The following is a 25,837-nucleotide window of genomic DNA, read 5'->3' as shown; positions in this document are numbered from 1 at the left end:
GCCTTATATTTTCTTCCAGCTCCTCCTCACCTTGTTTTTTTGTTAATATGTTGCTTCTACCCACCTTTCATGTTCCAGGTTCTTCTGAGGGAGCAGATAGGGCTGCTTGCTGCCTTGAGAGGCTCTGCTCTTCAGCACAGAGGCCAGAGGAGGAAAAACTTCTCTGCTTTTGCAGCAGACACTCCTGGTAGCTGCTATGCAAGTATTAGGTCTCACATGCTTTTATAAACCATATCCAAGTGCATTTTGCAACTATCCTGTGTTTACAGATTGCTCTGAAATACAAGAATTGCAGAGGTTCAGAACTGGCACAAGAGAGTTGCACCTAACTGTAAAGGCAGTTGGGCCAAGGCTGATCCATCTTACATGCCCTGAGCTAAGCCTCCCTCACATCCTAAAAAGACTACTATAGAATTCAGCCCCAGCCCCTGTGCAGCAGTCCTGCAGTCCAACCACCAAACTTCCCACACACCCATTTCAGTACCAGGTAAAACTCTGTACACCAATCTGACGTGACAAAGGGTTAACTTCAACACAGGCCAATTACATTTGAGGACATCTATGTGCACTATATGTAAGGTCTATTTTTGGCATCTCAAAAGGAATCTCTCAAGCTCATGATATTCCGAGGAGGACTTAACATTTCAAGAGCTGTGCGAAGCGCAGCACCTGCAGCAGGTGGTAATGCTCCCGGTGAGGCAGTGTTGAACCTCTGAGCAGCAGAGTGCAGTCTTTTGGATAAACATAAGCAGAGTCCATCTCTTCTGGAGCAGTCCTTCAGGGGCCTGCAGCTCGCTTCACACTGGGACTTCTGGACTTTGCTTCATGGCCATGTTCCAACTCAGGCAATTGCATCTGAAGCGAGTGTCCGCCGCAGTTTCTCTCGGATGGGGGACATCAGCCCCTCGCTGTTAAATGACACTGGTTCTGCAGTGAGTGTGATGCAAGTTGACATGTCTGATGACAACACACAGCAATATGTATGGGCAGAAAGTATCAATTACCATCCTGCCCATAAACCTACTGGTAAGATGAAACCAGATCAGGCATGCTGTGTCAGTGGGAACAGCAGGAAGGACAACCCCGGTGCGTCCGGATCTGTCAGACAAAACTTTCTGCAAGAGAACCAAGCTGCTTGTACCAAACAGGAGGAGGGAGGCAGAGGAGCCTGTTTGCCCATCCCACAATTGATAGGAAACAAGGAGAGCTTAAGCTAGGAGTAAAAAAGCAATGCTACGTTTTAAGGCAAGCAGCATTCACCTCAAAAGGCTGAGCTTAGATGGAAGATTTGTCTTTCGGCAGCATAAATGTCTGTGGGTTGCAATTGGTTGGTTTTTAGGGGGGGCAGAAAGAACATTAAAACCCCATAAACACACTCTAGGTAGTACCAGGTTGCACAAAGTTTCAGACTGGTACACATCAGTCACAAGAGAAATCTCCTTTTCCTGCTGCCATTTCTTCCCCCTCCCCCAGCTACAGCAGGCCACCAGCACTGCTCTTGGAGACTGGAAGACAAATGGGCAGCTGCCTCTAGAGGCAATTGTGAGGAGACTAAAGATCAACTTGCAGCTGGCATTTCCACCCCCACCTCTCCTTAATACTTCAGTCCACTCGCTGCCAGACAAGGATCATGAGTCAGCTCCTAAACATATTCTCCTTGAAACAATAGCTATAGCTCTCTGCTGCAGCTATACCCCTGCTCTGGCTCCGAGGGACACGCCACAGATAGGAAAACAAAAGGAGAGAATTTAACCTACAGCAGTCCAACACCAGAACTAAATGACAGAATAAGCACACGCTAAAGAATAATATGCTAAACCTGTGAGATTAACAAAGCTAATTTTGACATGTAACAGGCATGAAGTCAGTATCATAACAAAAAACCTGCAGCAGAAGCAAATACAAGTGGCTTTGGGGCTACATGGCGAAGCAGATGGCTTTTGCATAAACCTTTTCATCTACAACAGGGTGCAGTTTGATACCACAGCATTGTACGCTGCAGTACTAATTAAGAGGGTGAAGGAGCCAATTTAGCTTTTACAAATTAACTTTGTCACAACCATAGGAGCTGCTCTCTCCATTCTGAGTAGCCACCACTCACTGGAACTCCTGCATTCACAAAGGTGGAACTCCACCACTCACTTCGAGGGCATTTCAAGAAGGAAAAATCTTCCTTTTGCAAAGACAACATTTCAGCTTACCAGACAATGACATCAAACTCGAACTTTTCTGACCCAAGTGCTGTCAGACAATAAAGAATTTGAAGTAGAGGTAAGAAAATACATTGGAGATTTCTCAGGATGAGATGCTAAGTGATGAACTGATGGTGACTACTGAGCACTTACAGAGCTGTGCACATAGTCAAGGTTAGACATGGAGGAGTCTATGCCCATGCAAAGCACTCTCAAGAAATATCAGCACCCAGAGCACGCCTTCCCCACAGACACTGCACTGATAATCCTCTGCAGATGCTGCTGAAAGAGCTACAGTGCAAACCGACTAAGAAACTTCAGCAAATGCTACATTTTCATTTCTAGCTAAGAAATATGCAAAACCAGGTGATCTCTCTCACCTCTCCATAATTTGTGTTTCTTCCACCTGAGTATTGACAATCACTGTGAAGAAGTCTCTAACCCAAGACACCAGCATGCCTTGAGCCACAGTCATTCTAGTACAAGACAGCAGGTAAGCTGAAGACAGAAACAAAAACCCAAAAGAACTACATCCCAACATGTTTAGACTGACAGGACAATCAAAGAACAGGTTGCTTCTCCTCCTGCATGACCCTGCAACACAAATGAGAAGCTGCTACTGTTAATGCAGGGCAACGATTTCACTACCAGAGGTGAATAATATTCCCATTCTGTATAAGAAGACAGCAGACTACATACATATCTTTTAAATTATTTTATTTTGTGTAAGCTAAAAGGAAATTTACACACTTAAATCTCAAAAGACCTTGGGCATGCACATTGACCTTTTTAGAGGTTCTTCTACATAGCTCTCTTTTTTCCATAGGAATTTCCCCAGACATTTACAACCCATAGTTTTTTACTGTATATACAGCCTAAAACCATAGCAATCTATGATTATGTCATTTTACACTGTGCAAAAAAATCAAACAGGAATAGTGGTACAACAGAACATAAAAATGTAACAGGTAAAGTTCATTGTAAGACATTCATAAGAGTTTTGGTCCTTCTTTTCCAAATCAAACTGATTAAAAGCAGACAACCTTCTAATGACCCCCGCAAAAAAAATCAAGTTGACAGTGACCCATAACTGGAACCAAGCAGTTACTGACAGCATACCTTTCAGAAGGCTAAATAGTGACAGAGCCGTACTATTCAAGTTTAAGAACATAAAAATTAATCAGCCAACCAATCAAAGAGGGGGAAGGGATGGGGGAGAAGAAAAAAGGAAATAAAACACACCTTAAGCTTGTTAAAACACAAAAGAAATTGCTGAGTTTGAAAGAAACAAAGTGAAAATCCACAATGGGACAACGTAACCTTTTGGGTTTTTTTTTTCCCAGTAATAAGTATTTTAGTATATGAAGAAAAAGATGCTCAATGCAACCTGAAAACTTTTAAGGGGGACTTCACAGATTGTGAAGATTGAAGTTTTCATTCTGTGTTTCTAGGATTTATTCTTTTTTTTAAAAAAAACCCTTTTATTTAAAGTTTTTTTTAAGAAGGACACCACCAGTGTATTTCACAAAGACAGAAATGTATACACCCCAGCACAACAAAAAGAATAGATATTCAAAAAAGATTTACCCCCAATTATTTACATTTTTCTCTAATATAAATTTAGGATTCCAGTATGTAAATAAATATACATTATTATGTATACCTTTCTAGTGCTGCTTACCAACAAATCATCTGAACTTGATTTTTTTTTTTAATTAAAGCAAGATTGCTTTTTATTACCCACAGAGGGAAGGGGAAAAAAAAAATCAATAGAAAACGTCCAATTCACATCACTTTAGTCTACCTTTTCTTGGCAGCTTGTTGAAGGTGTTAATGTGGCTGGGAACATCAACACCTTGGCATGCATGAAAGTTAAGTCAGGAAGGCTAGAAATCACCTTGGCAGCCTCTTCACTAAGATGTTCTTCCTTTTTAGGCTTCCTGTTGAGAAGAAAAGAACAAAGTGCATTAATTCAGTACCTGGTATCCCCTGGATCACTGAAAGAATCACTGATTGAAGCAATGTTCTGTCAGTTTGTCTCCTATTGACAGGCACTTCTGTGAGCTACTTGAAGGTAGTCTAATGTTTATAATATCTACCTGCCTACCAACAAAATGTTAATACAGCAAGCCAGTAAAGTGTTCCTGTATATTGTGGCAATACGGAAAAAAGAGAAAGATTTCCTATTCAGATGTTAATTTTAGCTATTTTTCCCTTTTTTTTTGGCAGGTTCCAGTGTGGAGAGACTCACTTGAAGAGACAACCATCCCCATATTCTAGGGAGAAGATAATAGAAGCATTAGTTCTGAACTACCTAAAGCCAGGATAATCTTTCAAACAAAAGTGGATAAATCTTGAAAGGACACTAAGAAGTTCCTAACTTCATGCTTTTAAAATAAAAGGGTACTTATGCTGTGTTTCCACTGCGATGGTTCTCAGCTTGATACGTCATACAGCTCTACACCGGGATCCACAAACCCTTTTTCTCCCCCAGGGCTCAGCAGCAGCAGAAAGTGGCTCAGGACTTGCAGCTACTTGCTTTGAAGTGCAGTAGGATGTGTAGCCATAAGGATAGGTACAGTAGTTTGGGAATCCTTGGTGTTTACTTTGCCTTTTGCATTATTCACAAGAATTACTGAGAGTAAGTGAATAAAGAGGCCTGAATCCCATGTGCTTGGTTCTCACTATTATGCAAACCCCTCACATTTCCTCAGTAAAAAGAAGCCTATCTCACACTGACACAGAAGACCTCCTGCCCTGTCCAAACATCTTTACAGGCATCTGGTTTATCTTTGAAGAACACTGCCTATTACGAAAATACTCAGTTTTCCATCAAACATTATTCCAGTTCCAAAAAGGCACCTGCTATGTCCTGGAATGACATTTGAGCTAAATAAGTTCCCTCATCTTTAGAGCAAAAATCTGAGACAAAAGGCTTGAACCAAATAAAATGCCTTTCCCTAGAACACTTCAGAAATTTCCTTTCTACACTCTATCTTAGCTCTAAACTTGAAACCAGGCCGGTGAGAGGGAAATGATCACTCTGGTCATGAAGTAGCATTTACTTATATTTTCTTTTGTCAGCCCGCATCAGGATTGTTTCCTGAACTGGTCAGAAATCAGGAGGCTATGTGTTTGCCTCAGCAGCAGTCTCAGAATTTCTTAGCTAGGAGAAGGGAACAAGAAAAAAAAAGAGCTGGAGTCAAACTCATCCTTGACATCACTGATTATTGTGTTGACACTGAACTATCACTTTTGTTTGCTACTTGAAGTCTCCACTTGATGAAAGATCTCTAGATGAGGCAGCCTAGATACTAAATCTGACTTTCCTTCACTAGAATAGCAATATTTTCTTTTCTCTGCTGCAGTGGAATTTCATGAGCCACTGACTAGGCAGATTACCAAATTCTGGAGGATAAACAAAGCTGTGTGCTGGATTTACTGAAGGAAGCAGCAGAGAGCCAATACGTGCCTCCTTCTCCAACAGCTTCACAGTCAGCTCTGTTTGTGCTGAAGGACTATCTCTGAGCTGTTGAAATGTGGTTCTCACCCACCACTGTGTTATCAGTATCTGGTGCCACTATTAGTAATCACTTACCACAAGCCTCTTAAAGGTACAAACTCCTGGTGATCGAGGACCTACAGCTAACAAAGGAGTGTTTGACAGAGGAAGCCAAAGGAAGAGGGCTGAGTCAGAGATCTGCATTAAAAGGAGTTCCTGTAATTGTTAAGCAGGCATCAAGATGGAGCTCACACACTCCTTGCTATTTATATGCCTCTTCCTCCTCTGCTTAACTGTGGCATGATAAGAACTGGCACTGCTGGGTCCCAGAGGCAGTGCTGCATTTGATTTGGTGGTCACCGGCAAGACTTCTATCACACATGCTCTTGCTCCGGCTATACTGCCTGGTCTCTGCAACATCACTGCAGAACATGCACACCAGTGTGCACGGTCTGATGTGAATCCCATCTGATTCTCTAATGCTCCCCTCCTAGCTGGAGGCCCTTTGCACTCATTTATCTACTTAATGTGCTCTGTAAAAAGCATCTATAAAAAAGGATGAGTTAGAACACAGCAAACATTATTTAACTATGACCAAGTTACAGTCATAGACACAATCACTTGGTAATGAGGCTCAAAACCTTTTCTTCCAACTATCTCGGTGCTGAGAGGGAGGAGATGGCCTAAACTCTGTTTCTCAATGGAGAGGACCAGGTTCCTCTCGAAGGCAATAAAACTGGACACTGCCAGTACCTCTTATGGGTAACACTCAACACCTTCTGCAGCAAATATCACCAGGGCAACCCTAAAGAATCACTCAGTAGCTTTCTAAATTTAAAAGTCAAAGTAGCAACATCACTGCAGTCTGGTCTGACCCTTAGAACTTACCAAACTGCCAAATAACTTCAGTGTCTTTTGATACTGTCAAGAGAAGTAACCATGCCAAGTGCATTAACTAACTTTTGCTTAAGACATCTGCATTGTTTTTTGTTAAACCTAGGTCTGTGGGGGAGTGTTGCAGAGCTTCACTTGCTTGTGCATTCTTAATTTCTATATACAACAGCTTACAGAATGGACACTTGAGTGAGTGGATCATCAGAAGCACCTGTACTACTTCTGTCTGCTTTGCAACCAGACCTTTTGAGTACTATGACATGGAAGGACCCAGCCTTGGCTTAAAACAAGGTCTCCGTCTCATTCAGGTTTTAAAACTACCCTCTACAGAACATTTTGCCCCCATCCATCTCTTCTCTTACACTAGGTCACATTTTCTCCACAGACAGATGATAGAAGGGATTCCCTTACTCAAACAACTGTGCCTGTTGGCATGGGTTTTTTTTTCTAAAGGCATGTTAACAGTAAGCAGCAGGAAATCAGCCAGGCTGACAGGCAGGAAAGTTGCTGCAAGAAAATTCAGCAAGAAATAGGGAATTCTCTGTTGATGCATCACATCTCACTGTTCTGAATTGCACTCCAACCCCTTCCTGCAGTGTTCAAATCTTTCAAGACTTCAATCAGCTCTCATGTTTGCAAAGGGTTTTGTGGATAGCACCAGCAAGGTCAGGCTCTAATGGCAACAAAGAGTTGATTACAGAAAGGCACTTTAAAAGTCCCTCTGTAAATAAGAGCCAGCTTGCTCCATCCAACACTACCCCCAAGGAATATTTCCATTTAAAATGAGGGTTTCAGTCATTTCTTGGAAAGGTATCTGTGCTCTGCTTTCCTTCAAAAAGACAGCAGATAAACTGTTGATCTCTGTCAATTCTATGGAACCAGGCAAGGCTGCAGAGTCTCTGGAATGCTGTACTGGATCCCTGACCTTCAGTGCTTACTGCTGCCATCAAGGTTTCAGGCTCAAGCCAAAGGGGAAGTTTCCCCTCCTCTCTCAACATTTTCCTTCTCAGAAACTGACTTTCCAGCTTCAGCAGATGGGTTTGCAAACAAAAGTTGAGGCTATTTCAGGTAAAAGGTGGCTCTTCACATGAGCAATGGGATCTGCTGCACTAAACCTTACCCTAAAGATCCTGAGTTTAGTTAAGTTACAGACAAGAGAGAACGTCTGCACAATTGAAGTTGCCAACAAAGTGATGTTAAACCACTGACCATATTCTCCTCTAGTCAGTTACCATTAATTGTTTAGAGTTCATATTGCCAGGTTGGTGCATGAATGCCATCCTTGTTGAGCTGGCTGTACCCAGCCACTCTTATTTTAAACTTTCCAGTTCATTAAGAAGAAATACATTAAAAAAAAATCAAAAGAAAGCCAATTTTACTACAAAAAGCTACTATACTGCAATACATTTTGCATACTGTTGAGATAGGACCGTCTTATTTCTCTGAAGCTTTCTAGCTTGACAAACAAGAGAACCAGATTTAATGTTCTCCAAAAGAAATGTAATCAGAAAAGAAAAAAATCCACAAACACATTTGACATTTTTAAAATTCAAAGTTGACAAAAACATACAAAATGTATTGAACAGTGAAACCTGAACCCAACCATCAAGGCTGAGGTCTTCAGCCTCTCTCTACAGCCTGATAGATTGCCACAGCACAGACCTAGAACTTCTTTCTCTAAGCAAGCAATCCTCTCCAGAACGGGGGAAGAACTTTGATATTTTGATAAAGAGCTTCAACAGTGCAGTAAGAGCTTTTGAGTGCACTGTGGAAGCATTGGAAAACACCTCAACCCGTTGTATCACAAAACAATAATACAGAAACATGAAGGTCAACATTTATTTAAGCAAAGCAGACTTTCCTGTTTCTTTGTAAAGAAGTAAGCTAAGACATCTTAAAGCAAGCAGGTAGAAATGAGTGGAGAAAAAGTAATTAAGATACATTTCTGAGTTTTGTACGTCCTGCTTTCAATTTCTGTTTCCTTTTAAACTCGGCTTAAAAATATGTAACAAAAACACTCCAGCTGTAACTATGTTTTCTAATTAGTGACAGTTAAACTTTCCCATTTGTCAATCTTCAGGAAGAATTTATATACTAAATAGACAGAAAACAGGCAATCCTAAAGAGGAGACAAAAATCAGCACTGAAGTGTGGAGTTCCCTCTACTGGTTCTCCCTTGAAATTTCACGGCTTGGTGATCTTTTTTATTCAGTGTTCACTTTGAACATTTTCACTGCAGGAAAACTAGCAAAAGACAGTTTTCTCAATGCAACAACATGTTTCAAAAGAGCTCTTCAACAATTGCTTTAATCATTTCAAGAAAGCCAGCTATCTCCCACCATTACAAATCACTACACTTGCCACGATTCTTCACTCTAAGTGCTATGGTGCAAGGAAACTGGTTTTAAGAGTGCTGAATAAGCCTTCTAAAGCTCACTCACAAGTAAGGATATGTAACTATTTATTAGATGTAAAGCAACTAACATTTGTTGCATGTTGAGGCATGCATTTGGTCATCAATAAGAACGTTTTACTTGGTGAGAAACAGAGATTCTTTTAATGGTCACAGGCATTAATTACACGTCAAGACAGTCCAGGATTCTACTGCTAAAATATGCATTTGAAAAATAAACCTGAAGAATATAAGCTTGTAAATGGACAGACTATCTTGTACCCATTTAACAGGTCATTGTTACATTTGATAACTATATAGGTTCTACCTGTAAAAAAATCTATAGAACTTCACATGAGATAAAACAGAAAGGACATCCTAAACCAACTACATGCTTGTTCCTTAACTTACAACAGTGAAATGAATCTGATGTTTGTTACTGGAGTTTTGACAGGTGCTAGAAATACATAGGAAGGGAGAAATATTGCCATAGTTATTGGTCTGTTTTATCATTTTACTTGTGGAAGATTCCATAAATTACACAGAGGACTGAGGAGCCCCCTGTCGAAGCCCCAGATGACTGAACTGCGTCTTCCAGTCTACTGTTGTTCTTAGCGATCAGCTCTGTTCTTCTAAGTCAGTTCCTCCAGTTCAGTCTTTAGCTCTAACTTTCCAATTTTTATACTGGTGATCTTTTTCTTTCAGCTCATTTTCTCACCTTATTTTAGAGCCCTATGATAACTTGAAATACAAAATACAGTACAATGAATTTACTCCTTACAATGTACTCATTAAATTTAACCACTTTGATCACTCAAGAACTTCTGACCTAAAATAGAACACACACGCTTCTCAAATTTCATGCCACCCTTAAAAAAAAAGAAGGGAAAAAAAAAAGCACAACAAAGAATTATTTACCTTGTAGACGTGCTTGCCTTCTCCACTGTGGACATGAGTCTTGCAAATGCATCCGTCACTCTGTTGCTTGCATTGGAAGTTTCCAGTTTTGAGGTTGTCAATTCATACAACTCAGGATCCACACCTTACAGTACAAAATGATAATCAGTGATGGTCAGAGGCCAGCAGAGTCATAATTAGCCACAGACCAACTTGCTAGAGAGTGTTTTCTGTAAACATCTGAATCATTTATAATTTCAAGATACATGAAAAAGAACAAGACAGAACACGTCTGTGTTTCTGAAACACTTCTCTCCCCACCCTTTCTCAGTAGCTTTTACAGCTGTACTACAAAACACATATGCATTGGATCAAGTCTGGCATACAAGGTTCTCAGTCTGAGAGTAAAGAAAACAAATTTGGTTTCTCTTTTAGAGTGAAACACCTGTAAACACATCAGCTGTCTTAAACTGGATTGTTTCAATGACTTTAGCTCAACATTAAAAGAACACTGCAAGTTACTAGGGACCAACTCTTTAGCGAGAGATTATACACAACACTAGCATGCATCAGAGTCCATTTGCTATCTTGCATTTCACAAGAGGCTGTGTTAGATTTTTTTAAGTGAGGAAAAGCAGGTTTGAAGATACAAACAGGTGAAACATCATTAAAACAGTTACATGCTAAGATGTATAAAGCTAACAAAACTTTTAGTACGTACTCCTTTTCATCTGTCAAGTATTTATAAAGCATCATGTATATTGATATTTCAGGCTTGATTTCCTAGCTTCAGATATCTTAAGTCAGATGCTGAATTTTGATGTCACATACATTGGTGACTGAATTTCAAGTTTTATTTGCAGAGGTCACTCTGAAAACAATGCAAACAGCAGAAACCTGAATCCAGAATAATACCTATGTATGGGTAAAATCCTACCTCTGATATCAAGCATCACTTCAGTAGGAAGTAGTTCTAGAATTTCCAGATATTAAGTACTTTTTCTTTTAAAAAAGGCTCTAGGAATTAGAGTTATCATAATAAATCAAGAGGAAAGACTGCTACAACACATGTTGCTCAGAAGCATTTTAAATGGCTGATACTTCTCTAGTTACAGTTTCAGCTATTTTACACTGCACGGGTCTAAATGAAGTGTGCATATTTGCCATCCACAACTACAAACGTTTTCCAAAAGCAGTGTAGGATTTTTATACAGAAGCATAATGTTTTATAGACACCTGCTTTCTAAACAAGTGTAACACTAGTGCCAGCTGGATTGGACAATGCAGAAGCTTTTCATACTACGGTAGAACAAACACCGTATGTGCTTTCACACAATGGTCCCATGCAGCTACTCAATATAAACCCAGCATTTATGTACTGATGTTTTTACTCAGTTTACTTGCCTAGATTCAAGACATTTTTAGAAATACTCCTGAAATACTGAAAAGTTACTAACTTCAAAAAAAACCCACCAAAATCCTGTGCCTATTGTCCTGCTTTTACTACCCAGTAACTATAATAACCCTCACGTCTGCTTTGCATGAACTCTCCCTGAGCAGCGTCTTGATCATTTGTTGTTTGTGCACAAGTCAGAGATTGTTTCGTTGTTAGGAAACTAAGCTGACCAAAAAGTAAAATTAAGAAATCATCTGGTTAAGCTGCAGGGTTAGGTAAGGAAGGGGCAGGGAGAAGATTTGCTCAATTTAATGAGTTAATTAGAAATTAATCAGCTGTCGTTTCAACATACAGATTTTCAAAGTTAATTTTGTCCAGTTTCAAGCAACATATCAAAAATATGTAACGTACTGAGACCAGTATACCAAGACTTTAAGTATTGTCAGATGTTTACAGAATGGGGAAACAGGAAAAAGCCCAACTATTCCATAAAATATCCACTTTCAATCAGGAAGAGGAAGGCTTGAAGAAACACACTTGCAGAAGCCTGTGAAATCCCATTAAGGTACAAATTGTTAAATGAATTGGAAAGAGGAGTCCTTTGACATGCAACTCTGCAACAAACGTCAAATGCAACCTTCTAAGTTACATTAATCAGATGTTCACATTTATGGTCCTGAATTCATTTTCATTGTAGTGCAATGTTGCTGCTGAATTTACTGTTCTTTAGGCACCTCTTACTTAGCTACATTATGTTAAACTATTAACATGGAGTGTAAAACAATACAATAAATCTGTGGGAACACGCTAGTAATAAGTAAATCCCTGTTCATGGTGTAAAATGCAAACTTTTATAATAAAAAAGTTATTTTGGCTACTGATGAAATCAGACTGAGAAGAACACAGCATAGATCTATAGTAATTAAAACTAAAGTCTTCAGACAAAGAACAAACTTTACTACTGATAAAAGTTTCTTCTTTAAGCCAAAAGATCTAACAATTTGTCTTTCAATTATTTCATTTTCATCAAATATTTCAATTTCTTTTAAGAGTTGCATATTCTCCATATTATACAAATGATTTAGAGAATATTTAAGGAAAGCACTGCAAAACCTTAATGAGATATTGAAGGAAAGTTAGCCAACCAAACCCCACACCAAGCTCCTACACATACACAAACACACGAGCTGCAAGCCAAGAAACAAATGACTTTCCCAGAAACAAGTCAGGAGAAAAGAAAAGCCAAAACAAAACAAAAAATAGCACTACAGGGCGTACCAGGGAAGGTGATAATATCTCTAACTTCATAAAACAACAACAACTTCAAGTGTGCACACCATCAGGACACAAGAAACTGACTGACTGCACAAGCAGTGTATGTTCTAGGTACTGATGACTTATGCTGATAAATTTGCACACACTTAAAAGAATCTGTAAGACTGGAGCATCTTGAATTTGCTAGCCAAACCTTCCACGACAAAACCTGCTGTCTTTCATCTGACAATGACATTTCTCAAGGGTGGTATAAAAAGACATTTGGAATGTGATGCTATAAAATTGCCTTCAATTGTCTTTAAAACTAAAAAAGGGTTTTAAAAACAAAAATTACAACTTACTTGAAATGTAAGAAAACCCCAAACTTCTTAATTTGACTTTTTAAATTAAAATCACTTAGAGGAAATAAAACCCCCTTCCTATGAGGAAAGTGATTATCAGGCTTCAGGAATTGTATTAAAAAACTATTTGCCTTATCTACTTAAACTATACTCTGGGATAAATCCCCCAAATGGCCCCTTAAATTCCTGCAGAAATTCATTCTGTATTTCTGTAATTCATAGGTTTTCACAAGCTCACATTAAATACATGGAGCATATTAAAACCATACAGTAGCTTTTACATATGATTCAACAGAAAGCAGTGTTTCCATCTCCCTTTTAAGGGAGTAAGTTGCAGATAAAGTGCTTTGGCTTCATAATTAACGTTCACAGACTTCTAATGTCCCACAAACATGCAGCTATCCTTGTCTTCTATTAGGAATGTTGTTAAAACACTTTTTTCACTTGATCTTTAATATTGGTAAACTATAGAAAGAAAAAATTGACAACCTCCTGGTAGCAACAAACCCCATTGGGGTTGAGAGATGTTAAGCCCTGTGATTTTATATTCACTCATCATAATCCCCTAATTTGGGGGAACTCATTCAGGAGAGAGAACAAGGCTCATTTTTGGGGAATTGTCACATCTACAGCATTTTGCATTTTTTCTTCAGTGCTCAGAGAAGTTAACTTTGAAAATTTCTGATTTGAAACAAGTGTTTTAACATCTTGTTTGCAGTAGCAAGAGAGCCATTCATTCCTTCAGCACGTGACAAACACAGAGCTGACAGTACCTTTTAAATACTTGGCACTTGATACAAAACATGAGAAAACAGAACACAGATAAAAGGAAAAAACGCAGTAGAAAGACATTTTAGAGCAAGGCAATGTAAAATTTCTCCTTGTTTGTAGGAAAGTCAAGTGATGTGCTCATGCTTTTAGTAAGTCGTTATAATATGACAGTTGTGGTTTTAACACTCTGCTGACCTGGGATTGTGGTGGTGCTGCTAGAGCTACTGTCATCCACGGGCCCAAAGAAATCAAGGTTCAGAAGAGTGGAACCTCCACTAGCTTGAAATTCAGTGACCGTGTTGGTAGGCAGCCATATAGAAGGTAAGCCAAGGGAGGGGTTTATGTGTAAAAAGGGGTAAGACACACACTTGAACATGCAAGTTATAATTAGTACTCAGTACGCAATTTAAAAATTGACATGAAAAAACAATGCTTACAGTATTAGTTTGTACCTTCTAAAATGTTAACAACTTAATTCAGTGCACATTTCCTCATGTACAATGCAGCAAGGAAATCAACACTAGTGACTTGGAAAATAGAAATATTTATTTCAATCTAAAATGAAAGAGAACCAGCACGACCCAGAGAGAAAGATGTGATCACTTAAAGGGAAACAATATATAGGTCAATTGATAGAATGTAGAGAGCTTTTTCTCTCCCCACTGAAATTGAAAGCCATTCTTTCATCAGGAAGACTTAGCAGATCCCCAAATAGCAAAGAACCAAAAAAAGAGAACCCTTTAAAGTTTCACTTAGCAGCTTTAAGCTACTAATTATCATTATCTTCAAGCAATGTGAATACAGGGTAAGAAATGCCACTCTTATTTCCAGTTCCTCACTGGTAAGTTATACTGTTCCCCTTTAGTACTAAACCAGAAATTAAACCAAGATACATTTTAAAGAAGTTGCTTGTTAAAAAGAAAGCATGATGATTGACTGAAGTAAGTAAGACACCAGACAACAGCAAAAGGGTCCATCCAGGCTTTCCTTCAGCACCATGATATTGCTATCCAAACTCTTACATCCCTCATGTTCTGAAACTACATTGTGAGGCAACACCAGTGTAGTAAGAGATGCAGTTTGGTTTAATCTGCCTTTGAACAACTGATGTGCCATGAATTAATTGCTGTTAGCAAGCTCCTCACAAAGGTATCACTTTCTCTACAGGTTTCTAGTCTGTCAATTGAACAAATTTCCCAAACTTGTTTTATTTCCTTTGCATGCACTTACATTTCTGAGACTGGAGATGGTGGCACAACTCACTTTGCTATTAAAATAGACGTAGGTGAAGGGTCTTTTACATGATAACTATACACATTTACAGATACAAATAATTTCGTAGCTACCTCTTTAGTTTCATCTATTAAGCTATAATTAGCTCTGGAATGTAAGCAAAAGTGATAACAGATGAAGTCACATTTTTTCAATATAAAATTATCTGTAAATCTGAAAACTTTCAGCTCAAGAAGTGCATCTTTTGCAAACAGTTCGTGGTTAAAACATTGTGCTTTGAAGTAGCCACTATACACAAGTTGGTCGTTCAAAGGATGTCTGGAGTTCATTGTTGAAAAACACTTTTAAGAAGTAAACTCTTCAGTCTAAAACACTCATTTGTTCAGAGTTTCATTATAATCTGCAGTGATACATAATGAAGTGTTAATATTGCCACTGTGTCACTAACATATGGCAGGAATCTAAAATAATACTTAACTCGGCATTTTTTGAACTACATAATGCTTCACATAGGGGCACAGTTAATCAGAAAGAAAGCCTGAATTTCCAAAGTTAGGAGTAAGAAATAAATATTATATATATATTTTTAATATATATGTGTGTGTATGTTTTAAAAAAAATAATCAGCAGATAGATGTTTGTCTGAACTTTGTAGCTTTCTTATCTCTAGCTCTGGTGCTAGAGGCTCTACGGAGAGACGTACCATCTAAAGGGTTAGTAAGGCCACTGCTACTCCAGTCAAACTGGACAGGTGGTAGAGATTCCTAGAGTTGAAAAGTCAGAAATCAGATTTTACAGTCAGTTCAAGTTACAACAATGCAAAGCAGTTCAAACAACAGATTCTTTAGCGTCTAAATACTAAAATACTAAATGAGCAAGACCAAACTTCTGGGAGGTGTGTATTTTCATAATATGCAGTAAAGATTCAAAGTAGATTTGTTCTACCATAGGAAGTCTCATTAATTTCTGAACAGTACAGATTAGGTAACTTCTAATTAAAATAGGATCTGCAAATTAATTAAAACATATGAATTGGATAAAAAAACCTTAAGGCATAGGTCAACACTATTATTACTTTCATAGAAGATGAGGTATTTTTGCATTAAAAGTATACATAAGTATAGGACAAATTTTGGACAGAGCTATTAGGGAAAGCTGTCAGTATATCCACACTTTGTCCTGATTATATATAAAATCAGTTATTTACCATCAAACAGCCCATGACTTTTTAGGTTTGTTTTAACAGATTTAATCCTTAGGGAAATTTAATCCTGAGGGAAAACTATCAACACCATCAACACCCTCCCATTCCACCCTCCTTAAAAGAAAAATCCTGGGATTTATTATTCTTTAACAAATAACTCATTCCAATATATAAACTAACACCACTGGTAACAACACTTGACCAAGAGCAGCATGGAAATGCTGATTCCTTGGGAGCCCATCCTTGCCTTTTTGTTTCCTCTTGTTATTTCTTTTGCACACACACAGGTAAATCAAGCAGGCAGCAGTGACAATGCTTTATGGGGAAAGTATGTTCAGGTGCAGTGTAACTTGTAAGTGCCGTCCTCCTGTATTCTCAAGGACACAAACTGATGGGACAGTATCAGAAATGCCCCAAATAAGTTGATCTTTCTACTTCTGTGCATGACATTTCTGATCTCTCCCCCACAAAATACTGGGAAAGGATGTGCTCTCAGTTTCCAATGGAACAATGACACTTACAGAACAAAGGCAATGGAGGGCCTCTGCAGCATTATTCAAAATGCATCACTACAGACACACCTTCTCTTTACTTTTGTAGAAAGTCAACCTTTCATTATTTTTTACTTTTAAAAACTGTCAACTATCCAACACTAAAAACATATATATGCAGATTCATGAATCAAGACTGTAACAACTTCAGCTGGCTTTGTTTAATTAAGCTGACTGTAGGAGGCTTTTGCCAGGTGACAGATGTTTACAGAAAGAAAAAATGAGGGGAACTGGAGACTTCTGTATTTACTTATAGTAAATACATTGCCTAGAAAAATCTTTCCTACCTAATGACTTGGAAATATTTCCAGTACTGAGCACAACCTGAACAGAATTCACTCCATGGAGCTTAAGGTGCTGACGCTACACTTTTTACTTTGCTTTGGTAATGAAATGACTGGTATTGAAATCATTTGCATGGAAACATAATGTTAGCAGCCTGGAAGCTACACCTGATAAAGTAATGATCACTATCATCCATAGCTTGTTTAAAGTTTGTCACATCCAAGATATATCAACATTAAATGTGGGTTGTAAAAAAAGAAGGAGAGTATGACAATTTAGTAGCTTTCTGCCCTGAGGAAAATGAACTTAAATTGGAACAAAGTAGCTTCCTACCAACTCTCACTTACTGAAGAAAACACCCACTATATTTTGTGTCAAAAGACTGAGTCATGACTGATGAGTGTGACAGCTGCATGGAAAAGATGGTACCAGTCGCTGTCTAAGCTTTTTCCCTTTAATGACAACTTAATTCTCAGATTTGGCAAGGAGAGGACAAAGGATGTGATGAATTCTTCCTAAAATGGGGCAGGGGAGGAGGGCAGAAATCATCTGACTCCAAATCTGTAAGAACATATTAAGCATATCAGTCTGCTCTGTGGGATAAGACCTTTAGGCTGACTTCACTTGCAAAAGAGAGGGGATGGCAAGTAAAGCAGAGCCCACCTGGCAAGCCATGGTCTATAGAACAGCAAAGTGAAAGGAGAGGGTAGAGGTAAAAGACAATTAAACAGAAAGGAAAAGTTTTTAGTTTCTAGTGACCTTGGCCCTAAGAAAACTATACTGGGACACCTGAATGCAGCATTGAAGTCTCAGACAATGAGAACATGCCCTGCAAATGGGAACATAATGTTTTGTCTTTCAGAGATTGCAAGGTTGCATTAAGAACCATTATTTTAATAACATGCTGTAAGGAAAAGTGGCCAATCTAGAAGAATATTGAGAATTGGGGCAAACTGCTCTCACTCCTCCCTCCATCTTAGATTACAGGACATGGTACAGAAATGAAAAAGTATACTCAGCTGTCAGAGTATTACTCTGAATGTTAAGGAAGTGAAAAAGAGGAAACTAAAATGCCTGCTGGTTTTACTGCATCGTATTTCACTTGCATAAAAGTGAGAGATGTTTTCACGCAGTAACTTTAGAATGGTCTTATGCAAGAGCTTTTATAATCCAAAGGAGTAAAATGTAAATGTTTGTCTCTGTGCCAATAATTACCCAAGGAAAAATAAACAAAGATTAAAACCCAAGTATTTTGCTGTCTTAAAACTGGGGGAAAAAAAATAGAAGAGCTTGTAATACAAATACAATATCAATATTGAAATCCCACAAATAAACATCACAAACATCTCAGGAAAAGGTTTACAAGGAAGTAATTAATATTTTCCATTGTGTGTATTCATTGGCAAAAATCACAACAGCTCTGAAAATCATGCTCCTCAGACACCACCTTTAAGCGACTGTCACATCTGATAGAACAGCAAGCTCTGAAATACCTCTTACCTGCAAATCTTTCTCTCTTACTCTGTCAATAAAGCTATGTATGTTCTTGGATCTTTCTCATATGTGTAACTGGAGGGCAGTTCCATGATGAAGCCTTTGGCTGGTGGCCAATAATATGGTAGTTTGCATCTGTCATTGTTAGAAGTCCTGATGGTCCCTTATGTAATTAAAAGTGTTTTTAAAGACTGTCACCCCATGGGGTTTAATTAAGGTTCAGTTCCTAAGAGCCAGCAAGTGTAAGAGATAGATTTCTATTATAACCTGATCCCTAATTTGGTGACTTACATGAATGCAGATGTGTCATAATGGGCACCCACAGAAAGGAATTACTAGTAATTTTCTTCTAGAAAGCTTTGGGTCACTGTCAATTTCTATTCTAATGTAATACTCACTACACAAAACCAGGCAGATAAGAAATTCCAAAGTTATCCTGGGTCAAAGCTACCACTGAAATCCACCACAGAAACATAGTCCCAAGTTGAGAGAAGAGGATGCTTTGAAGCAATATCAGAAGTACAGAAATATCTGGAGAATTCTGGGTTTTTTGCAAAAAAAAAAAAAAAAAGCGCCAAAGAGAAGAAGGTAAATAAGCTTTAAGGTAGCCTGAGATCAGTATCAAATCAAGAGAAAGCACTCGAGATTGAGTCCTGACAGCAACCTTTTTAACAAGCAGTGGAATGTATTTTAATCTCAGAGCCTGAAGACTTGGCCATGGTGTAGAAGCTCACTTCAGCACATGTTGTTATAAAAATACAAAACCAAAAAAAACCCACAACACACGACAACAAAACACCAAAGAAAGGTTACCTGTCTTGGGCTTCACAATAAAAAATTGCCTATTGGAATAGATACTCTTTTTACACTTGCTGTGCCTTTATAGAGGCTTTTACTTCAAACCTACAAAGCCTTTGAGACAACACGTTCAGGTAAAGGCAACAGGAATTAGGGGATTATTTCATATTCTGTTTACTGCCTTAGTTACATGCACACAGGAACACAGAAATAAACCCCTCAAATTGTCAAGATAAACAAGAGAGCAAAGAAGAATTTAGACACTACCTTCAAATATAAACCACATCTCAGATTCATCTCAGATTGGTTGCAATGATCATTGTTACAAATATTCAGGTCAGCTGCTCAATTTCACTATTGTATTTGTGCTAAGCAGCACAGGAAGCATCAACATGTGCTGCCATTCAGCAAGATCTTGACTGACTTGAGAGTTGGGCAGAGAGGAACTCATGAGGTTCACCAAGGGCAAGTGCAGAGTCCTGCACCTGAGGAGAAACAACTCCATGCACCACTAAAGGCTGGGGATTGACCTGCTGGAGTCAGCTCAGCAGAGAGAAACCTGGGAGCTCTGGTGGAGAGTAAACTAACCATGAGCCAGCAATGTGCCCTTGTGGTCAAGAAGGTCAATAGCATCCTGCGATGCATCAAGAAGAGTGTGGGCAGTAGGCAGAAGGAGGTTCTCCTCTGCCCTGGTGAGGCCTCATCTGGAGTTCTGTGTCCAGTTCTGGGCTCCCCAGCCCAAGAGTGATAGAGAACTTCTGGATAGAGTCCAGTGGAGAACTACAAAGATGATGAGGGAACTGGAACATTTCTGTTGTGAGGAAAGGTTGCAAGACTTGGGGCTGTTCAACCTGGAGAAGACTGAGGAGTGGCCTTATCAACACTTAAAAATACTTATAGAGTGGGTGTCAAGAGGATGGGGCCAGTCTTTGTTCTGCAGTGCCCAGTGACAGGACAAGGGGTAATGGGCACAAGCTGGAACACAGGAAGTTTCACTAGAACACAAGGAAAATCTTTGGTGTTCAGATGAGGGAGCCCTGGCACAGGCTGCCCATGGAGGGTGTGGAGTCTCCTTCACTGGAGGTTTCCAAACCCACCTGGACATGTTCCTGTGTGACCTGATGGAGAGGAACTTGCTTTAGCAAGGAGTTGAGCTGGATGATCTCTAGAGGTCCCCTCCAACTCCAGCCATTCTATGATTCCATGAGATATGTATTACTATACAAAAAAAACAAAACCTCAGTTCTGAGCCCACTGACTCTCTTCCATTCTACAATGAAAAAAAAAAATTCTCTCATACAAGTATGTCACAGAGCTTTTCACTATGGCAGAACAAAGAGTGCAAGGAAATCACTATACTCAGAAGTACCTAGTGTCAGGCGTAGCACAAGGATAATTCATTTTGGAATGCCTTTAAGCAGAAGTCACAAGCATAGCAGGGCAGATTAACCAAGACCTGCACTAGAGGGATGCAACTGACTCCAAATATGTGCCAAGTACTGCAGTACAAACACTGAAAATGAAACGTCTCTGCATATCTCATTAGCCTGTTGACAATCACAGACATTGCAACATGAATGACATTTAAGTGTTTTTTTAACTATAATATCAAAACAACATCACAACAGAATTCACAAAATTCAAGACCTCCTAAACTCCTTTGAACTCTTCTTTTAGGGCTGATACACAATAAGATAAGCCAGAAAAGCAGCTTTCTGTTCAACAGGTAATCATTCAATTAAATTTGGCATAGAAGACCAATAATCCAAAAGCCAGGCATTTATGCTAGAAATGATTGTACTCAGAACCTTTTTCCAGGCAGCTGGGCTGCTTTTCATGCTACCCTGAAAAAGACAGGAAAGAGAAAGAGGAAAAGAACATGTATACACATAATTAGGATGATTCAGAAAAACAGATTTTTCTTCCAGATAGGATGATCTCTCACAATAAGCTCCAGAAAAATCAAAGATAAAGAACCCTAGTCAGAGGAAGGACAAGTCTAGAGTTACAACTAAAATCTGTGGAAATAACTGCATTTAAAAGCAAATTGCTGTTTAACAGTAGGTATCATCAGGACTTTAAATGTTGGTCACCAAGTGCTACAGTCTTCTCATAGGGTTTCACTTCCAGTCACACATGAAAGGCAGATCCAAGAGCAGGACTTCAATGTGACACAAGGAACACGTGTCCTTTATATACAGTATTTGGAAACATCTAGACATTTTAAATATGGAGAGATAGAGCATCCCATTTCCCCTTCTCATTCTTTCTTTCCTTCATTCTTTCTTTTCCTCTCCTCCTCCTTCTCTATTTTTTACCTGGAACTGATCAGATGTACATGTGTTCATCTCTGGTGATACAGGAGGTGTCTGTCCTATTGAAGCTATTTTTTCTGCTGCAGATATTGGTTTCAAAGGTTCCTTGGTAGGCTCTAACATACCCTAAATAAATGAAATTAATAAAATTAAATAATAACACCAAAAAACCCCCAAAACAAAACAAAAAAATCAATTGCACACACTTATATATAGTCCAAGAAGTGCAAATGCCAAAAACATTAGAAAACACACTACCAGGTAGTTCAACCCTCAGCTAGGGGCTTGGGGGTAACCATATATCTCTGGGACACTTTCAGTGAGGTGAGCAGGAGGACATGGGGCAGGGGAGAGAATCATCCTGGTTCCTTAAGCCTAGGAAACATTTTAGAGCCAGTAGCAGAAACCCAAGTGGTTAGCTGGAGTTTGCTTTCCACTTTCAATGATGTAATTTAAGCTGAAGGAAACTGTTACTTGATAAGGTGACATGTTCTCCTCTCAATTGTGTGGAGACTACTCTAGAAATATCAAATGGCCCATCAGAAAGGTTCAAGTGCATTCATTTAATTTCAACAATTAAGTAATTCAAAAGAAACAAGTTAAATTATCAGTTTTCAGAGTGATACCAAGAACAGTAATTATTGCCATGGAAAGAAATGCATTAAAAACCATAAAGAAAACTAAAACTATATTTTTTTCTAAAACAAGCAGTTCAAAGACAGACAGTACTGTGAACAATGTCCAAAAAAATCTCTGGTGTTCCTGAATAAAATTAAGAAAGAGATCTACAGAAAAAGCTAAGTTTGCACCAAGATATGCAGACCATCTCTGAATAATGAGGTGTGAAAAAAGAAACTCCCAAATAAAAACACTGTATTTGCAACTATCATATTTGAAAATAATTTCAGGGAGTCATCCACCAAGATCAGCTGCACCACAAATGTTTCTACATCACATTAGGAGAGCTTAGAATTTAACTACCAGTTAAATCAATGCAGTGGAGAAACACATGAAGGAGCGTGGCAATAGAAAGCAGCAAGCCACTTCACTCATACCATCTCTATCCATCTTATAGTGTGCACAAGTATATAAAAATTTTAGGAGGTAATTAATCATCAACGACAATTTGTTACAAAAAATAACTGCACATGTTGCATACAAACATGGTCTGGCTCACAAATACTTTCAGGAAGAAGACAGCAAATGGTAGATGTTTTCTCTCTCTGAATTCCATGCTTACATCCAAAGTGCATGAGTTGACCTTGATGCATCAGAAAAGAACAGCTCTAGAAACTGACTGTAAAAGTCACTCAACAAAATTTACCTACAGATTAAATTGGTTTAATAGATACCAAAAAACCCTCTAATCCTTTTATATTCAATTTGTGAATGACCATGTAAAAATGTTTATGTGTTTGCATGCATGTGTATATGTATATATACACATGGGTTTCTAGAAAAACAAAATAACACACTTATTCTGCTCTAGTAAAAAATGGCAATTATCCTCTGAATCTCTTCACTACTACAGATGTTGCAGAGAGCCTGAAGTGCCAAACAGGAATTATTCAATATTGGCTTAAGTGAAGAGTTGATCTTACTGCATTAGATTACATGAGTTTCACCTCAATCTACAGAAATCCAAATTACCTTGCTATTTTTATCCAGCACTGGGGCCAACACAATATTGGCTATACAATCTTTTTTGTATGCATAAATAGCCAAAGATGTGCAAGTCTTTTCTTAACACGCCAGTAACACTGCAGAGCACTACCATGCATCTATTTTGACCTACGCATATTAAGATCAATCAGGTAACTAACAGTCTGTCAGAGAAACAGTTGCATAAAAAGGAACTCCGGAGAGAGCTGAGAACTTCCTACACACATGGAATACTGTAACTATTTAGCAGTTCTTAACCTTCCTTTGAAGCACCTGGTCTTATTGCCAATGCTTCCCATAAATGCTGATGCAAACTGATGCTCTGATTAATTTTGATGTTCCTTTGTCAATTTTGACAACTATTTAATGATCTAGTTCCCCCTGCCAACATATACCTTGTATATGTTATATGTATACCTTATATTTACAACAGTTGAAATTCAACAAGAACTTTTTATTGCTGCACATCAATAGCATTTTTTTCCTTTTTAGAAAATGTCTCAAAACTAAGTTTAGACTACCTAGCCCACCTTATTAGATAGGCAGCTTGCTTGATGAAATTAGTAAATGGATACTTTTATCATTTAAAGTATCTGCCTGCACACATAATGAAAACTGTATTTTATTATTCTTTTATAGCATTTCTACTGATGCCTAAGCCATAACTGTACTTAGAAAGATATCTTTCAGCACATTTGGTGCCTCACATCATTTAATATATTTCAATATATAAAGTTGTTGGAACTACAACAAAAAATAACACTAAGAAGAGCTTACCAGTCCTGCTGCATACATGGGTACTATAACAGGCTGTTTCTTGTTGCCTGTAAAGAGCTGTTAAAACAACAACCAAAAAAGATTTTAGTACTAAGAGTTGATGATATTATCAGTCATGATAATATCAGTATCAGTGATGATATTATTTCTTTCAATGTTATATAACTGGTATGAGACAAATATTAGAGATTAAATACTACATTAAATATAACACAATGGTTAAAAACTAATGCAACTTTTAATATTAACAGAATACATAAAAAGTTGTCAGATGCTCTGTCATGAAAAGCCACATTCAGTGCAACTATGCAGTTAAGAGACAAGTATTCATACATAAAGACTTCCACCTGATTCTATATTTAAAGCAGCTCCATTATTTAGAAAGCAAGTTTTACTGACAGACTCACAATATTTCTTGTGTCGATTCCCAAGGAGCACAAAAGCTTTTTGTTGCTGTGGGAACCACCCCACTGGTACTTCAGTCCATATGCATCGTGGATATCCTGCAGCTCTGTCCACACATCCATCAGTTCCCTATACAATCCATCATAAATCAAGTTATCAAGAGGAATAGCAACTTATCAGCCTTGAATCCTTCCCCTACTTTTTAATGTAAGTATCTTATTATACATTCCAATTAAATTTACACCCCAGCACAACACCTAGGGGAATTAAAACTGCACAGTGTTCTCAGAACAATTATAGTTCAAACTCCTCATTGGAAATTGATGTCCACAGCAGACAGGACGAGGCCTACTTAAGACTTCATCATCACATGAATAAATATAGCAACTTATATCAACTGTAACTAATAAGTAATATTCTGATTAACTCAGAGACATCACTTGGAAGATGATATGCTGCTAAGTTGATATGCTTAGTGAAATACTTAGTCACTGCAAACAAGCATTCTACCAGAAAGCTCATTTTTACTCTAAGCTTTTCCAAACCCTTGAAGAAAACAACTAATTTTGAATTACTGATATAAGTTCCCAAAGAAGACATGTTGCTACGTCATTTTAAGTTTGCTTCATTGTGGCTTCTTACCCAGTATTTGCTAAGGCCTCCCCAGCTGTCACTTGCTTTTCACCTGCTTCCAACAAGTGATTCAAGGAACTTATTTCCTCTTCAACTTCAAGAACAGGTACGGAAGGAAAACATACTTCAAATATTCGTTCCAGACGACTTAGCAATGTTGTCTATAGCAAAGAGAAAATACTTATGTCAAGTTTTGTTAACTGCTTTAAAGAAGTCTAAAATTAAAAAGAAGATAGAAAACGGTATGTAGCTAAAAAAAAAGTTTCACTTACCACAAAATATCTGTCAAAGGATCATAAGACTTTTTAAGCACCAAATACAGGCTGCTAGCTACTGAGAAACAGTAAGGACCTTTCCCTCTGCAACATGAGTTCTTACAGTAGAGTCCAAAATAGTTCTTACCATAGCTACTGTTAAAAACCAGTAGAAAACCTGTGCAGCAAGTGCTTACCTAAGATGTGTTAAAGTCTCAAAGCTAAACATGCTAAGGGTTTCACTGAACTCATTTTCTCAGCAATTTGGTATTGATCCATAGAATTTCACTTAGTGATGATGTACTTCAATCCAAGCCTGAGACTTAACATTGATTCAGAAGACAGCTTTGCTTCTAAGATTTACACAATTAAAGGTCTCACAAAACTTAACCTGATGTGCATCATGCTTGTGGTGTGGTAACAACTTCAAAAACGATAAGGGAAAAACTATTTATAATCCAAAGACTGCACACTTCCTAAAAACCCTGTTAGGTTCAATGACTCGGATGCAGGAAAACCATAATCTCCAGCTTCACTTGTTATTGCTCACATGACAGTCAGATATA

General features: G+C 38.3%; 1 protein-coding gene across 4 annotated transcripts in view; it reads right to left on the bottom strand.

Annotated features, from left to right (window-relative positions):
* Window positions 1–2,892: 2,892 nt before the first annotated feature.
* Window positions 2,893–25,837, bottom strand: part of AFTPH (aftiphilin) — a 45,495-nt gene continuing 22,550 nt past the window's right edge. Inside the window, exons 3-10 of one of the 4 annotated variants that reach the window (XM_061989182.1) lie at window positions 25,027–25,178; window positions 24,387–24,513; window positions 23,980–24,036; window positions 21,544–21,666; window positions 15,597–15,657; window positions 13,856–13,939; window positions 9,899–10,022; window positions 2,893–4,132 (exon numbers count right to left, since the gene is read on the bottom strand). In XM_061989182.1, coding sequence (XP_061845166.1) covers window positions 3,988–4,132; window positions 9,899–10,022; window positions 13,856–13,939; window positions 15,597–15,657; window positions 21,544–21,666; window positions 23,980–24,036; window positions 24,387–24,513; window positions 25,027–25,178 — 873 coding nt within the window. In that variant the 3' untranslated portion in view covers window positions 2,893–3,987. The other 3 variants (XM_061989183.1, XM_061989184.1, XM_061989185.1) reach the window with 3 other exon arrangements.

Source organism: Colius striatus, chromosome 2 (assembly GCF_028858725.1).
Source record: "Colius striatus isolate bColStr4 chromosome 2, bColStr4.1.hap1, whole genome shotgun sequence".
Classification (NCBI taxonomy): Eukaryota; Metazoa; Chordata; class Aves; order Coliiformes; family Coliidae; genus Colius; species Colius striatus.
This window is presented reverse-complemented; position numbering and strand designations above follow the sequence as displayed.